We start from the raw sequence: 18,839 nt of genomic DNA, 5'->3' as shown, positions 1-18,839 counted from the left end.
TTATTATTATTATTATTATTATTATTATTATTATTATTACTACTATTATTATTATTATTATTACTATTATTATTATTATTATTATTATTATTATTATTATTATTATTATTATTATTGTTATTACTATTATTATTATTACTTATTATTATTATTATTATTATTATTATTATTATTATTATTATTATTAATTATTACTATTAATTATTATTATTGATTTTACGTAAGTACCTTGATGAAATAGTTCATGAGAAATAATAAAATAAATTTTAACCAATGGCTTGTTAAATTTTTTTAATCATTTGATTTTTTATGCGAAACGATTGATAAATTAAACTGAAAAACATACTTTGTAATTTGAAATACGTAAAAATAGTAAACGAAAAATAAAGAAGAAAAAGAGATGGAAATAGGCTTTTTCAGTTTTCCGGAATCCATTCCTGCCTATAATTTCAAAACAAGAAAGTGGTATGAAATGACTACCGAAGTAAGTTTTTCGTTTTTGTGATTTAAAAAATTTAGAATGTGGTTCAAAATACTAACTCAATTTTAATTTTTGCAAGTCTAATTAGCGAACTAATTATTATGATTTAAAATGAATATAATTTGCTGAAAATTAGCTATTCCATTCATTTAATTGGTAGTTACAATAACAATAATTTCATAAAATTTCACTTTGACATTTTTGACCTTTTTTTTTCGATTGAGTTAAATTTATTGATTATTTCAGGGTGGATCAGCTGTAAATGGACGAGAATTTCATACAGCATGTGTTATTAATAGGAAAATGTATGTATTTGGTGGTGTGGATATTTTCATGAATAATTTAGGCTTGGATGTATTAGATTTAGAAACTGGTCATTGGGAAAAACCCGAAGAGACCGGTGATATTCCATGTAAACGTCGAAGTCATTCTGCTTGTAGGTTTCACATCTTAATTAACAGTTAATTATTATTTGTTTATTCTTTCTAATAAGAATAAGAATAACAAAACATATAATAGTTTCATTTTAAGAAAAAACAATGAATAATTTAAAATTACAAATTTTCAGGATAATATTGTATGTGATTTGCAGTAAGCTAATAATTTGATTCATTCGATTACAAACTTTAATATTTATCATTTGTTCATTTTTAATTCAAATTAGATTTCAATCCAAATCAATTAATTATAAACAAAATTAAATTGAAATAATCATTATTTCAGGGGTATATAATGGAATGATGTATATCTTTGGTGGTTTTGAACATGATACGCGTCAAAATTTAGATACACTTTATGAATTTAATCCTGAAACATCTCGATGGCGTCTTTTACAACAGTATGGTTTGGATCCACCGATACCAAGACAACGACATTGCTCGGTTCTCGTTAATGATCGTGTCTTTTTATTTGGTGGTTTGGCGTAAGCTTATTTTTTTTTTTTCTTAACAATATACTATAACCGTATAACAAGTAATTTTTTGTTTCAAGTTAATAATTAATAGTGAATTTCAAATTTATTTATTTCTTTTTAGCATTATGGTAGATTGTTACAGTATGGGAATAATATTTTTTCTAAATTAATGACTAATAGATTAGCGATAATTATCGTACGGTATCTAAGATAAATGATTAATGGAAATATAAGAATTTTATTTTTGATCATTGCTGAATGAATTTTTGACTTTGCTAATTATTGAATTTTTCTTTTTTTTTGGTCATTAAAGGTATTGTTTTATCGTGGGATGTATTGAACAGTTATGTTTTATTTGATTAATAAATAGATTTTTTTTTTATTTAAAAACAATATTAAACAATGTCACATTTCTCTATGTGACATTATCATATGATAACATTTAAGGTCAGCGATTGAATCGGAAAGGTATATTGATATTATTATTGATGTAGACTTAAATAGGGAATTATGTGATCTTCATGTTCTTGATCATGGTTAGTTTAAGATCTGTATAGAATTGTAATTTTGATGATACATTATCAATATTATCTTACTATGGTATTTATATTAATATTTAGTATTATTATTAAAATTGCTTGAACTACTAAAAATCCAATCGTTTTTTTAATTAATTTTTTTCTAAAATAGTAATTTATTTAACAAGATTGTCATTTTTCTTTCATATTTTTTTTTCTTGACATGATGAATTAATTAATCTCATTAACTAATCATTTAATTTAATTGACCTAATCTTTTATCAATCTTATCAAATAATTTCATTATAATTTATCCATTTTATCAATCCTTTATTAGCTTTATCAATTAATCCCATTACGATAGTGTATTATTCAATAAACTAATCTTTTATCAGCCTTATCATCTAATCCTTTTACAATAGCATTAGTTTAACTTTACTATCCTTAATCAAAATAATACGAAACTAAGGCGGTTTTAATTCATCAATTAATAATTAAAATTCTGCAATTAATTCATTAAGTAATTTTGGCGATTTTTTAAAATGAAAATTATAGCATATAAATTGCAAGATCTTTGTATTATTTCGTTAGTGCAAAGCCGTTTAAGTCACAAAATTTTCGACAAACTTCCACGTGGTATACGGTATGTTCGTCATAATTTTTTCCTTATCTTTCTCTTTTCGCTATTTTTGTAATTTAATTAATCTAATCTTTGATAAAATTCTTCTCAAAATATTTAAAATATTTCCAACTTATCAAGGAATAGAATCTAATCATTTTAGCTTAGCATATCTCATTACTATTTTATCCCCACAAAAATCAATATCCAATTGTTTGTCGATATCATTACTGATTATATCACTTAAATTAGTCATTAATAGTTTACTGCTTAATTTATTTATTTGATTATTCGTTCTTATTTCAAATTTCAGACATCAGCTGCTTAAGAGGACTGCACCTAATTACGAGTTGTGAATGCGCTATTGTCATTGGAAAAAATGTTAAAATGCGCTTCATATGAAAGTATTTTTGGCGATTTTTCCGCATTGGAAAAATTAATTTTGCTAATTTTTTGTTTTTGTTTTTTATTTTTCTTTTCTTCAATCTTTTTAGATAATATTACATGTATTTCTCTCTTTTGAAACTTGAATTTTAAAATACTAAATATTATTCATTTACTTCTATAATAATAATTTTCACTTTCTTTCATCATTATTATCATTACTATTATTATCACTATTATTGCTGTCATTATCATTACCATCATTATCATTGTCATCATTGTAACATTGTTTACTAATTCATAATTATCATTTAAACTTTTGAATAAATACGAAATCATTTTCTTTGCATTATGGTTTTAGTATCTTTTTATTTCTTATTGTATTTTCGCGTGTATTTACGTATTCATTTCTATTTATTTCTTTCCACAAATTGTCTTTTTTGGTACATTTATCTCATTTACTCTAATTATTAATCTTCAAAATTAAAATTTAATATGAAATGATTACTATTACTCCATATAAGTAATCCATTTTTAATGATATTCAGTATTCAGATTTATTATGAAATAATTATTGGTATTTCATCACTATTATTTTTAATAATTTTTTGTTGCATCATTTGCAACTATCATTTATGCCTTTATTCATACTGCATATTGCATTACTTAATTAAGTATATTATCATTAATTACTTAATATTATCATTTCCAAATCACTTATCTGATCAAAAGTCTTTCGTATAATTCATCAAATTCGATTTTAATCAATTTTTTTCATGCATAATTTATGTCAACTTACTTGACAAATGTTATCATTTGATTGAAAATCATTGATATTATTTTTGATTCATAGACCTGTTTGTCCTAATAATTGCAACAAATATTTATCATAGAATAATCAATCTTTACATTTCATGTAAAGATTGATAGCAGATGTTTACTCTTTAACGTTTCCATTTATTTTTGGCTTGAAATAATTTAAAATAACAATTAGAAATTTTTGCAAAATGAGCGAAATACAAATTTTATGCATTATTAAACAGCCTGAAATTAGCAATAAAATTAAATTCGTTTAAATCAATTTCAATGAATAGTTAAAAGATCTTTCAATGTCTATCCTACAATATTTCTTTTTTTTCTTTTTTTCCCCAAGTGATACAATGAAAATTATTAATTTAAAATTAAAGTGAATCGGATGAGAAAGATAAAAGATATGATAAGTCGAATGATCCATTAACATTGTTTAAAAGCATTGCATCATGTTGATGAATTGATTTGAAATAAAACAGTAAATGAAATTAAACTTATAATTAAAGCATATAAAGTAATATACAATTATTCCATTATGCAAATGAATTATTTGCCTGAAAATGTATATTTTTTATCATTTTTATGTTTTAATACTTCTTTTTTTTACAAATTCCCCTTCCTTAATTAAACAGAATACTTCAAACTTACAAAACAATTTTTCTTTTATTTTAATTTTTTGCACAATTAATAAAAATTGCAGTAAAAATTTTGCTGTCATGTATGAATTCATTTAATATACATAGTTATGATAGATATAAATCAATTTTTTAGAACTCATCGATTAGATATGATCACTGATAACAATAGTGTCATCGAGTTTCTGTATCAAACAATATCAAATGATACCATCTTATGACCAAAATTGAAATTTTTAATTATCTTTTTCAAATGCTGATAATATTTATGATAAATTAGCAACTGTTTGTCAACGACAGTAACATAATATCATCGTTTTGTAATTGGACCATTCGAAGTAAACAGTTTGAGATGATGGTATTCAGAATCACATTCATTTTAAAATCCATGTAGTTTCATTTATCAAAATTCATTTTTTTTTTTATCCATACAATATACGGTAACATTTTGTTACTGTGTTGCTGTGTGAAAAAAGATTTCCAGAATCTTCCACGGTTACAATTGAAAACGTTTTTTAAGAGTAGTAAGCAGAAAGTTAAGAAAGTGTGTGGTAGCTTCCCATTACAGTATTTCTGTGTGATTACAGTTTCCACAATCTTCTACAATTGTGATTTTAACCGTTCTCTTTTTTTTTCCTTCCACAATATTGGATGAAAGAATGACGAATAACTTTCTCTTCTTCATTCCCATCTGATTCAATAGCACTTCATTTAATAACTTTTCGTGATATTAACGTGTGACAATGACAAATGACCAAAAAGAGATGACACAAAACTTTTGTAGCATTTATGAAGATCAAATTGTTGCAATATTTTAATTTTTTTTTTTTTTGGTAAATAAACGAATTTAAAATTGTAGCAATAAATTTCGAAAAAAAAATGAAAAAAAAGTTTTCGATATGATTTTGGATAGGAATAAAACAAAGAATGAAAAAAACATTGAGTGAAATCTTGAAGACAAATTAGATTATACAATCTCATCAAACTAATTTCAAAAACACTTTTTTTTTTGAAAAAAATGAAAGCAAAAAAGTTTGTTAAATTCATGATAATGATCATTTAAACCATTTAAATGATTATTGCAATATAAATTTTCAAATAAATAATGACACAATTCTTGTAACAACAAAAATAATTGTAAAAAAATAACGATAGGATCATAGATTATCAAGAATTTTGCAACAAATACTGATAATGATAATTGAAATGAAATGAAAGAATTAAAAAAATTCTTTTTTTTTAAATATTTCCAAACAAAACGAGAGAAGAGATGGAAATTTTTGCATAAAAATCATTCAATTCATCATTTCAAGCAAAACACTTTAAAATAGTCCCATTAAATAGATTACTTTCATAATAAGTCATTCGATTCTGTCATCATAGCAAGATGAACTCTGAAATTTAAATTTAAATGACTCAGATAAGTTTTCATTTGACAATTTTATCTTCATCGTACTGCTAATCATTACAGATGAAATGTGAAAATATGAATTAAAATCTAACATAAATTCAAAATATTAAAAATATATGAAAAATTTAATTTCCGTTATTTGCTTTCTTCTCTTAAAATATCATAAAATATTTGAAATATCAATTAAAAATTAACAAAAAAAAAGTAAAAACAAGCTGATAAATGCTAAATTATTTAACAAATGTGGAAAATGTATTTGAAAAACAAAAAAAAAAAGAGAAATAAAAACTAACTTTAATTCAAGCGGAAGCTCATCAGAATCTATCCTGTATAATCCATGCTGTAATACAGCAATTGCTGAAAGATCCTTCAATGTCCAATCTATAAAAAAAGAATTTATGAATTTTACATTAAATTTTAAAAATTTCATTTCCAAAGGATTTTAAAAACTTTCTCATTTAAGGAAAAAAATTTGGAAAGAAGTTTTTTTTTTTTTGAAAAGAATAAAAATGTCAACGAAATATTGAAAGTGAAATTTTTGCAATAATACAATAATTCATCCATTTGCATAAATAATTAATTTAAAACAAACTGAAACTAAGAACATGAAGATCACACATTTCCATTACATATCCATAGCCAAACATTTCAGTAAATACAATGCTTTGCCTAAAATAGTAACCAATATAATATTTTTAATTATACATATTTTTAATTTTAATTATGCAAAGCTGTAATTAATTTAAAAACTTTTCCTTTTAATTTCAATCAATATATTAAATATAATTTTTAATCAGATAATCTATACATGATTGATTTACAATTGGTTATTATATTTCTTTCGATTACATTTACCATAATTAATCGAAAAAAAAAAAATTACTATAACTATTCCTTACAATAAAATATTATTCAAAAAAATTTTCCTTTAATATTTACTAATTAACTAATTAATTGATTGATCTTTCCGCCAACTTTATATGATTAAAATTTACACATAGTATATTATATATACATACATATATATACATATAAAATTCTAATACGGTATTAAATTCCTTACGTCAAACCAGTAAATACGTAAGCGCAATCGCCGACGACCACTCCACAATGATGTTGTCGACCCGATGCGCCTCTGAAACCAAATGGACGTATTTTAGACCACATTGATATTTCAGGATCAAATCGATAGAGTGAAGGTACATATTGTCCATCTCTATGTCGACATCCAGCAAATATATACATTTTATTGTTATGAACCCCTACAAATGATATGATTTTATCAACATATTCCGATCATTCATTGAGATTTTTTCAAATTTTCAATTAAAATATCCTACATATATATATATTATATATTGGAATATTTAATTTCTAAAATGATCAATCAATCAATCAATCAATCAAAAATAAAAAATCCTTTTAAATGATCGTTTTAGGAACTAAACAATTGCATTCATTACAAAACAAAAAAAAGAAAGATTTTTTTGAAGAAAATAAAAACAAAAAAAAAATTAAAAAATAAACTAATAAATTAATAAGGAAATGATTATCAAATTGAAAACATACAACAACAAGCATCTCGTACAGCATATGGTCGATGTCCTGTGACATTTGTTGTTTCCCAATGTCCTCGTCGTAAATCCAATACATTTAAATATAATGCATGATTTGATTGATCAACACCACCAAAAACATACATTTTTTTCTCAATTACACATGCTGTATGATGTATTCGTCCTCGTGGTATATCACCCTGTATCATTTCCTTCCTTTCCTTTTTTTTTCTTTTATTTTCAATAAGTTTTCTTTTTAAATTTTTTTCTTAAATTTTAAATTTTAAAATTTGTAAATTTATAGAATTGATGAAATTTCACAAGCATATTATCATATTTTGTACTTAGCAAATATGTATATTTTATTAATTTTATAATGAAATAATAACTTACAGTTATTAACGTACTGTACCATTTCCTTGTCCTAAAATTATAGCCCCAAACATTTTCGCAAAATCTAAAAAAATGCAAAAATTTTCCAACTTAGTGATAATTTTATCTTTTTTTTTGCTATCATTTTGATCATTTGATAGTTGTTTGACAAATATGATAAACTTATTTCGTCCCCAACTTTTAATTTTTAAACTTTTTTTTCTTGAGAGAGAAAGAACGAAGAAGTAATGAAGGGGATATAATACAACAATCATTTCGAATTAATTACCTTAATTGATTATTGATTAGACCACCATATATGATCATCATATCATTAAATACCACAGCCGTATGTTTTTCACGTGGAGCTGGCGTGGGACCAACGTGTGGAATTACTGACCAAGTTCGTTCTTCTGCAAAAAAAAAAAACTATTGAATATTTCAAAATAATATGTTTTTCTTTTTCACGTCATACACGTGATTATTTTCTTCCTATTATCACTAAAATTATATTCAAATTACATACCTAAATATTTTATCATTTAATCATAACACTACATTTTGTCATTTATCACCTTTTCTAACCTCTTTAATAATTACTGATTAATTTAAGTAATTTTAAAAAACTTCTTTTCCAAAAATTTAAGGGAATATTTATTGAAATTATACACTTAAGCATTTTATCATTTAATGTTAACACTACCTTTTATCACTCTTCTTCTTCTTTTACTATTTTTTAACCTCTTTAATAATAATTGATTAATTAAACTGATTTTAAAAAATTCTCTTTTTTGAAATTTTTTAATAATATTTACTAAAATTATATACCAAAACAATTTTTTTTAAAAAAAAAATAAGGCTTTTTAGAAAGAAAAAGGATTTTTTTTATCACTTAATCCAAATGTTACATTTTGTTCCTTATCACCTGTTTTTTTTTTTAGCCTTTTCAATAATTATTAATTATATTAATTAGTTTGAAAAAATTCTTTTTCTAAAAATTTCGGATAATATTTAGTAAAATTATATATATATATAAGGAAGAAAAAACAAAAATACCAGGATCAAAGCAGTACAATGATGTACTTAAAATTTCTCGACCATAACAATAACCACCCCACATATATGCTTTTCCTTTATATGCGACAACACTATGACCAGATCTTAAAGTTGGTATTTCACCATATGGTTGATATATTTCACCTGTTCCATCAATAAATTGCTCTGATGGATTTGGCTCAAATCTTCTTGTTTGTACAAATTGCCAACGATAATCAGCTTGAAATAATCAACAATTTTTTAATTCATTTTTTTAAAAAAAATTTTTACCTTAAAAAAAAATGAATGAAAATAAAATGAAATAATCAATTAGAAATGTAAACAGGAATAATATTAATGCAAAATATTATTCATTAAAAAAATTTCCAAGAGAATGAGAGGGAGAGAGAGAGAGAGAGAGATGAGAAGTAGGGAAAAGAAAAAGTGGGAGCAATTGAAGAGACTGCAATATTTGCTAAAATTCATTAATTAATGCAATAATTGAAATCAGTAATTGAAGTGCCAAAACTTAATTAATTAATGCAATAATTGAAATCAGTAATTGAAGTGTCAACTTCATTCATGTTATTATACAAATTTTACCATTCAATTCTAAAACAATTCTTCATGTTGCAATATTTATTTATAAATTAAAATATATGAATGTTTTTCGTTTTATTTTTTAAAAAATTCCCAAAACTTACCAAAAATGAAAATATTATAATAACTGAGAAAAGTTAATGTTACAATGAAAATTTATCAAACGATTATTTGAAAGAAGATGAAGAAAAAAATATTAAAATACACGTATGGTAAATGATTTCCGATATCGAGTACAATTCAAAAATTTAGTAGAAATCAATGGAATTAGAAAATAACTTTAGAAAAAAAGTATTAAAGCGCGTGTATGATTTCCGATATCAGTTCCAAGCAATTCAGTAATTCAATGTAAAATGAAGAATTAGAAAATGAATTTAATTTGTTTTAAAATTAGATAAGAATGAAATTAAAATTAAGGAAACAAACCAGGATTCAAGACGTGTACACCGAAAGCTAATTCAGGTTCAATGAAGCCTCTTTCATAACAACAACAACTACCAAATGAATAAATTTTGTCATTTATCACAATCGCTGCTTGATTTGGTTTTTTTGGACCACCGTCTAATGAAACTATCCAACATGCCATATTAGTATTAATATGAGGTATGTATATATGACCAAATGCTATAAACTAATGAAAAATGAAAATTTATTTAATCAAAATTCTGAAAAAAAAAAAAAATTGCGTGAATTTGCTTATTAATGATCAATTCATGTTGGCTATTAAAAATTGAAAAAATTTAATAAATTTAAAATTATTTTAATCATAGGTTTTAAGCCAATCAATACTGATTGATCGAATTAATATTCCTAGTGCTTATCCGAATTATGGCTCTAATTAGAAAATTTATTAATGAATACCTAGGTTTTTGTTTTAAATTTGTTTTACAATGAATATTAAACGAAATGTTAATTGTTTGAAAGATTTTTTTTTGTCTTTTTTTGGAGATAACTAATAATTATTATAAATTTGAATTATTATTAGATTACATTATACTTAATATTTTGCTCAGAAATGAAAGGAAATGAAAGATATAAAACTGAAAGTTAACAATGAATGAAGCAAAGTAAAAATTATCGAAATTTTTTAACTATAATGTCAACCATTATTGTTTAATATATTAATTCATTGCAGAAATGAATGGACAAAATAAATGCATATTTGTTAATAAAAAGAATAATACAAAAATTTATAATAATAAACTTTCTTAATTAGTGGCTTAAAATTTTTGAAAATCATTGAACACAAAATAATCAATTACTAATTAGTATAGTTAAATATATACATGTCATATCATAGGGTAGTATTTTTTAATTAAAATTACGTAAAATGGTCAGCTATTAATGGAAAACCTACTAAATTATTTATTTCTAAATTTAGCTAAAATGAAAGTAAAAAATTTCATGAAATAGCTGGAAAAGTACTAATTTCTTAGCTAATCAATCTTAATAGTAATTAATATAATTAAAAGTGATAAGGGGAAGAAGCATAAGAAGTAGATATGATATGAATGATTGCAATGAAAGGAATAATAATACATGCTTTGAATCTTCCCCGGGAATAGATCAATTAGAAGGTTGATAGGAAATTAATGAAATAATTGCAAATCAAAGAATATGAAAGATGTAATTCAAAACTGGGAAGTAACAAATAATATAATTCTAAAAAAAAAGGAATGTTTTTTAAACAGATGATAATTTTTTATCAAATAATCAAAGTAATCATTTTCAAAGCTAAAAAAATGGGATGTTAACGGTTTATTTTAAGTTTTATCTTTTTTGTTTTTTTGATTTTAATTAAAAATTATTATGTGCAGAATTTAAAATACGATGCAAACAATACCTGAACGGGTTAATGTGATCTCGTAAATTAAGCAAAAGGAAAAATTAATTAGAAATGAAATAATGTGACATTGATCAAAAATGGTTAAAATAAATTTAACTATCAGTAATAATTAAATTGGACGATTTAAGCATCGTTGAATAATTAATTAATTTGATTGATTGAATTACTAGTCAATAATAATTCAGTTATGCCAAATTTTATTAAATGGAATTTTTTCCTGGTTTCGAATAGATCAATTAATACTGTAAATATCAATTCTATGGCATATATCTTTCAAATATACTTTTTCAATTTTGTTTTTTTTTTTTTTTTTTGTAAATTTTTGAAATCAAAAAAGAGCAATAAATAAGAATTGAATAAATAATTATTTCGATTATTGTTAAATGTTATAAATGTTATATATTTCATCAATTTAATTTCCATGTTACAAACAATTTTAATTAGTCACACAGGACAATGACGATGTTTTACATCCATGGCTTACCTTTCATACGCCTACCTTTGATACCGTAATATGTTCTTTTCAAGTATTTTCATTCATTTTGATTGTCATCATAATTTTACGTATATTTTCCCATTAATTCTAGAACTTTTTTTTTCTTTTGTTTGCTAAATGAGTAAAAGTAAAACTTTGGTAAGCCTGAAAATTGTTAACTTTTTTTATATTTCAAAATCCACAATGAACAATTGCTTTCAACTAATTCAATAATACATTTCTTATTTTCTATATTTGATCAGAAAATTTCAGCCAAATCCTTAGCTAATCCAAAATTGGACAAATTTTTGGTTGACCCAAAATTAATGAATGAAAAATGGAGCAAGTTTTATTTATCACTTGTGATTCTGTTAATTACAAATGGTTTGATTTGGATTAATTTTGTATAATAGCTACTATATTTCAGTTGTTTCCTTTGTAATTTCAAAATTTTAATTAATTTAGTGTGATTTCGACATTATCCATCATTTTTTTTAAATATTTTTAAATTTAATTAATAAGCAATAATTACATATAAAACAAAATGCTATTGCAAATTATCGCTATGAAATGAAATTTAAGACTGTTGAAAATATTAAAAAAGAAGATTAAAAAGAAAATAATATTATGATCCCATAAGCAATAATTAATTTGAATTGAACAAACGTGCAAAACATATGTTATGTTAAATTTTAATTCTGTTTGAAAATATACTTTTTTCAAAATGAACGTTTGATTAAATTAATTAGCAAATTATTAATAATGCGAATAAATAGCAAAAGATTGACAATAAATGATTTATAACTTTTAAATCTTCACAGATTCATTTTGAGTGCAATTAATTATGCCATTATTTATTTCATTTATTGCCATTTCTCCAGCATTTATTAATTTAATTTATCAAAAATCAGGATTTTTTTCATATAATTTATTTTTGTTACTTCACCTCTATTCTTTTTTACTGTAATAATAATGAGCTATTTTTAAATACAAATTTTATGATGACTAATTGTTATCAGTCGATGATTAGATAATTTCTGATAGTGTAAAGCTAAGAGGAAATTGGAAGGGAAAAGAAAAGAAAGAGGAAGAATGTTTATGCAATTATAGCAAAAAAAAAAGTAAGACTGAATTGAAATTATAACAAATATAATCGAATCAATTGATTAATCCATGCTCAATACAAAAGTGATAATTTTTAAATAGTCACTTTTAAAATTTGAATAATGATATCTTTTATATTATCAATATTTGAGCATAAAATCAATCTTTGAAAAAATCAAATATTTAATAAATAATGATAAAACCTAAGAATTGTGGAAACTAATTTTTTTTTTTTAAAAAAAAAAGGCAACAACCATCAGTATATTTTTAAAATGTATTTGTCATTTTAAATAATGCAATCAGATTTTTTTGTTGTACTTTCTTTTCTGTCCTTTCTTTTTTATTTTGTTAACACATTTTAACATGACAATTTATAACTTCAAGACTAAATTTGATGACAATACTGCTTATATTCATTTATTCAAACACTAAAATCTAACGCATAAACAAAAAAAAGGGTGACAAAAAATAAAAGCAAATGTTGTCATAAGCCATAACCATAAAAAAAAAAAAAAAACAAACAAAACAAAAAAATGCTAAGGTTCAAAAAGAATAAAGAATTCTAAGGCTCAAAAGGAGCAAAAAAATATTAAGGCATGGAAAAAAGGACGAAAAAAATTGTGTTAATTATGCTTTTTATCAAATTTCTTCGGTTACATTAATTAATGATTGTACTAATTATCGCAAAACTTTTTTTGTTATTTAATTAGGAATATCGCAAAATGAAAGTTTAAAATTAACTGTAAACTATTTCCATGCATTAAATTGAATATTTCCTATCATTCTTATGATACAAGAAATTTTTTTATAATTAAAAATTTAAAATTCAATTTTTATGAAATTAAAAAAAGTAGAATTATAACTTGTATTTTATTTTATTTTATTTCTTGCTTTAAAACATTTTTCATGGTTATATTTGAATTATTTATGCATATAGAATATAGGAAATGAAAATAACAATATGGCATTGATGAATGATGAAAGTTGAAAGTTCAAATTATCCCATTTAAAATGACAAAAAATTGACAAATATCATTTTCATTTCATTTACACATGCATCAATTAGGTGCCATTTAATTCTGTTGGACCGGAAACAGTTGTTGAATTTTCTGATGTTGCCATTTCATTAGGTTGCAATTTTTGAAATTGCACATCAATGTGAAGCGTTAAATTTTTTCCATTTGAATTTTCCAATTTTCCAGTAAAAATATCAGCCATAGTTTTGAAGGCATCATATTTTCCCGTATTCTTCAATTGCTCATCCGTTACGGCCGGTAAAGTCGGAAAATCGGCTTTACCGGTATTTGCCATTAATATTACTATAATAAACAATTTTTATATTATTTATAGGTAAAAGTTTTCAATTAAAATTAACTTTTATCGGAGTAATTTATTATTGCATCGCTTATTGAAATTATATAATTAAATCACTTCGAAACATTATTAATTCACACTATGTCAAATTTCATTATTTAAATTAATAAAGTATTCTAATTTAATTGCCAAAATCTTCTAAATCAATTACCAAAGCCTAAGTTAATTACCAATTGTTTGCAATGTTTTGCAAGCAATTTACCTCTTCAACAAACAACTGATATAATTAATGATATCAATTAAGCAATTATTTACAGGTGCAACAATTTTTACCTCTTTTACTTCCATTTAGAATTAAAGTTCACAGCAAATGTTGCAAAAAAAAAAGTGTGAGAAGATGAAAGTAATAAATTACTAATACCAAAGATTAAATGCGATATTTGGCAGAGATAAATTATTATTTTTGAAAAATGATATTATTATAATTTTAAATAATTTCAGAAAAAAACTTTCAATGTTGATATAATTTCAAATACTGATAGAATTCGAAATTAATTTTTAATAATGATCTGATTTTAAATGCTAATATAATTTGAAATCAATTTTTAATAATGATATAATTTTAAATACTGATATTTTGACTATATATAGTAATGCATAATATATTTGTTCTTTCATCATCATTACTTTTCTTCTTTTCGTTCAAATAAAATGTCATTATTCTATTTGTTTTTCTTATAGCATTTCCGCTTATATATGTTAAAATTTAAAATTTGGAATTGTTAAATTAAATTTGTTAATAAAATTTTATTTTTTTAAATATTTAATTTTATCAACAAATAATCTCTTCTCTTGTCTCATTTCTCATCAATCAATGTTATCAACAATTTTTAAACGATGAAAAAAAAGTAAATGTCGAAGGATAGGAAAGATGAAGAAAATGAAGGAAGGACAAAAGATAAAAGCCATAATCATTTATCACAATGCTTGTCAATTATTCCCTCTCTAATCAGATAACATCAGCTCGTATGTTTACAAATACATCGTTACAGTTCAATGAGGAAAAGCAATGGATAAGGATGAAGCTCAAATATTGTCAGCTGCTATCTTATCTTCAATGACCCCACGATTTCTCTTTTCTTTGACCTTTCGGATTATTTACATCAAAAATACATCGTGATATTTTTAGAAGATGGTCCTAATTTATTGTAAAACAGTTTGCTTAATGATACAATCTTCTCCAACGATAGCAGGGAAGGGGGAAAAATTTGCATGTCTTTATAAGATTACACCTTCAATAGGGTCTGCCATATCAGATAGGTCTCAACTTAAAGATTAAATAAAGTGTGGTCATAAGTAGGATGAGTTCGATAGCCTTCAAGTAAGCATCCTAGGACAAGGACAACTCTAATTCCAAACTTGAACAGGTGAAGCTTGTTTAATTATGTAAGGCTATCCATCTAACAGAGAGTTATTCTACCAAAACCTCCTGCAAAGCTCACTGTCACCATCCTAGCACGTTAAACCCTGATAGATGAACCTTAGGAGTAAAAAGTGTGATCAGTTCAGCGCATGATATCCCTCACCTAAATAATTTACTGCATAAACTTAAAGGATACACGCGCATTTGTCACGTTTATAGCAAGCATGGATAGAACTTATCTCAAATCGTTCAAGAAGACTATTCAAGATAATGAGTTATACGGTATGCTTATATTAATGGCTAGATTTTCTCTTTTTTTTCACATATATATTTCTTTTTTATTTCATTTTATACTTTAGGAAAAAATGTTTTTTCGATAAATTTAGCAATGAAAAAAATTTCTTAAAATTTCTTTTTCTGTTTAAATAAATATAATAAATTTCAAAAATTTCTTACTTAAATATCATCAATACAAACAAGCAACATTCTATGAAATATTCTTCCTTTTTCCTTTTTCCTAGCTAATTAGAAAGCAATTATTAAATCTAATTAATAAACATTGTATATTTATGTGTTTGTCTTTTTCTTTTCCATTATTATTAAATTAATAGATCGATTTTCTGTTTAAATCATCATTTCAAAATTTTCATTTTTTTAGCGAATTATTAGTTTTTATGTTCATTGTACATTTTGAGTAAGATAAAATGAATGCCGAAAATGATTGAAAAAATCTAATAAAAAAGAGGGAGAGAGAAAAGAAGAATGGAAATTACAAAAATGCCAATCATTATGTATTGAAATTGAAATTTGTCAAATTTGTTAAAAATTACCTTTTTTGAAATTTTCTTTTTAAAATTTGTTAAAAATTACCTTTTTATAATGAATTGGACAAATTTTCTGGTTTTTGCATAAATCTTCAGCACTTAATGTTTTCAACTTTTCCACTGTCATCTCATTGAATGATTCAATACAAGAATTGTAATTTTTACGATTTTTTGCTGAAATTGATTCGCATAGAACCTGAAAGAACAAATTGAATTTTGACAAAAAAAAAAAAAAGGAAAAGAAATATCATTTTGACTAAATTTGATAAATTATTTTAAAAATAGTATATAATTATATTCATGTAATAAGAGATAATTTGATATTACGTGTTTTTAAATTTTCAAAATTTTAGTATTAAAAAATAATTTGACATTCCCTTATTTATATTTTATTCCGATATTCAAATTTTTTTTCCGATATTCAAAGATATTCAAATTTTAGATTATAAAATTTTTCCTTGAATTTTGAATTTGAAGCAATTTTTTCCTACCACTAAATACTTATAGCTATTATTAAACTTTGTATATGTGAATAAACATATTTGTGTATCATTTATGCCAAATTTACACGTATGAATGATCAAAATGATTTTTTATAGAAAAATTTCTTTCAAATCAATAGAATAGGTATGTATAGTATGTTTATACGTAATGTAATATGCAACACGTATATGTATGTATATATATAATACGTGATACGTGTATATATATATATATATATATATATATATATATCACGTACGTCAGCCCATATTTATTCATTACTAGGTAAAAGTCAAACAACAAACAAAAAAAAAGAAAATAAAAGGACTAACATTTTTGAAAGCTGAGTTTTGTTGAGTAGTTTGTTGGAATTTTTCAATTAATGCAATACAAAATGGACAGATAATATCATCTGGTATTAGGCCAAGATTGGCCTCTTTCTGATTGGCCAAAATATAAGCAAAATTTGTCGCCAATAGTAACATTAACAATGCACACATTTTTATTTATTAGTCTATAGCTATTTCTATGTATACAGGGAGCTGAAATTAAATTTAATATCAAAAAACATCTAAATTTATTAATCGATTCATTTAATGTTAGTCAATATGCAAATTAGTGTTAGGAATTTTTTTTTTTTTTTTTATGAGAAAGAAAAGAGAAATTACTAAAATGAATGAAAAAATATATCACCATTTAGCATAACAGTACCAAATATTTATTACATCTAAATTTGTCATAATTTAAATTAACTAAAATGTTTTAATTTAAGCGTGTTTAATGTAATTTCTCATGTAATATTCAGTTATTTCCTTAATTTTAAAATGAAATTCATTTCAGTTTGAATATAAAAATATTAAAAATTTGAGCATAATTTTTGAAAGAGAAATATTTACAATGAAAATATTCATGATTTTTGAACAGGTTTCATGAAATTAAAAGTGTAAGATATGTTTAAAAAACTCATTCTTTAATCCTCAAAAATTTGTTCCAATTTGCTTATAATGCAATTCAATTTAATTATTTCATTTCAAGTTAGAAAAAATCCGATTTTGATAGCAATAATTATAATAATCCTATAAATTGATTATATCCTTTTTTGGAAGAAAAATTTCATTCTTATTTCAATCAAACGCTTACATTAAAGAAAACAATTAATTGAGAAAACAATTAATTGAATTATCAAAAGCATTAAAATTTGTCAAACTTTATTAAATCAATTTATCATTTTCAGCATCTCAATGAATTAACAATGAAATAAAAATCTAATTTTGGCATGTCAAACACTTTTTTCCTGTTTTATTTTTGAATTTCTCATGTTAAAATTCCTTCTTTCTTACTTTTTTCCTTTCCATTAGCAACCAAAAATAATTAATCATTTACTCATTCCGTTATATTTTAATATATTTCAAATGATAAATGCATAAAATTTAATAAAAATATTTTCAATAACTGGCAAAATTTATTTGATCAAATAGTTATTCATTTTAATCCTGCAATGATACTTTGATAATTTACATGTTACAATGAAATGAATAGATTATAATTATTTAAATGCTTTAAATAATTAAGCATATTTTTAAATATCGGCTATTTTTCTTTTTTTTGTTTTTTTACGAAAAGCATTTTTCCTAACTATTTTTCTATACATTTCAATGTTGGATATAATTTGAAAGTATCCGAATAATACAGTATGACTGACAAATTAACAAATGTATCATACATTTATCGTAACAATATGTGATAACTAGAAAAATAACTGATATCATTTTGGTTTATTAATGATAATTGTTTTGATAGTTGTAAATCTTTTTTTTTTTTAATTTCATATTACTTTTGACTTCTTCCTCAGCAAATTTCAACAAGTGTTTCTGTTTATAAATATTAAACTTAGAAGATCTTATATTTAAGCTGATTAGATCGATAAAATGATGGGATGATTGATCCGTTAAAGAGTAGATTATGGTAGAATATAAGGATTAGTTATGGTACAATACGGTATAAGTTATTATTGTAACAAATGATGAATGAATGAA

At 23.3% G+C, this 18,839-nt stretch overlaps 4 protein-coding genes across 4 annotated transcripts; 1 reads left to right on the top strand and 3 right to left on the bottom strand.

Moving 5' to 3' along the window:
* Positions 1-400: 400 nt before the first annotated feature.
* On the top strand, positions 401-1,407 carry LOAG_05948 (hypothetical protein; the record flags this gene model as incomplete). Its single annotated transcript, XM_003141485.2, has 3 exons — positions 401-484; positions 728-917; positions 1,205-1,407. 3 exons carry the CDS (start codon positions 401-403, stop codon positions 1,405-1,407), a joined length of 477 nt encoding a protein of 158 aa, XP_003141533.2.
* A 4,283-nt stretch (positions 1,408-5,690) lies between these two features.
* On the bottom strand, positions 5,691-9,920 carry LOAG_05947 (hypothetical protein; the record flags this gene model as incomplete). The annotated part of the gene is made up of 9 exons (XM_003141484.2): positions 5,691-5,754; positions 6,065-6,152; positions 6,364-6,440; positions 6,835-7,033; positions 7,341-7,527; positions 7,721-7,784; positions 7,989-8,112; positions 8,756-8,974; positions 9,761-9,920. 9 exons carry the CDS (start codon positions 9,918-9,920, stop codon positions 5,712-5,714), a joined length of 1,161 nt encoding a protein of 386 aa, XP_003141532.1. The 3' UTR covers positions 5,691-5,711.
* A 3,901-nt stretch (positions 9,921-13,821) lies between these two features.
* On the bottom strand, positions 13,822-14,070 carry LOAG_05946 (hypothetical protein; the record flags this gene model as incomplete). The annotated part of the gene is made up of 1 exon (XM_003141483.2): positions 13,822-14,070. One exon carries the CDS (start codon positions 14,068-14,070, stop codon positions 13,822-13,824), a length of 249 nt encoding a protein of 82 aa, XP_003141531.2.
* Positions 14,071-15,638: 1,568 nt separating this feature from the next.
* Positions 15,639-17,303, bottom strand: LOAG_05945 (hypothetical protein; the record flags this gene model as incomplete). Its single annotated transcript, XM_003141482.1, has 3 exons — positions 15,639-15,659; positions 16,367-16,516; positions 17,136-17,303. The coding sequence occupies 3 exons, from the start codon at positions 17,301-17,303 to the stop codon at positions 15,639-15,641; spliced, it is 339 nt and encodes a 112-aa protein (XP_003141530.1).
* Between the last annotated feature and the right edge of the window lie 1,536 nt (positions 17,304-18,839).

Source organism: Loa loa, assembly GCF_000183805.2.
Source record: "Loa loa unplaced genomic scaffold supercont3.137, whole genome shotgun sequence".
Taxonomy (NCBI): Eukaryota; Metazoa; Nematoda; class Chromadorea; order Rhabditida; family Onchocercidae; genus Loa; species Loa loa.
Note: the sequence above shows the minus strand (reverse complement) of the source record. Positions and strands in the feature narration are given on the sequence as shown.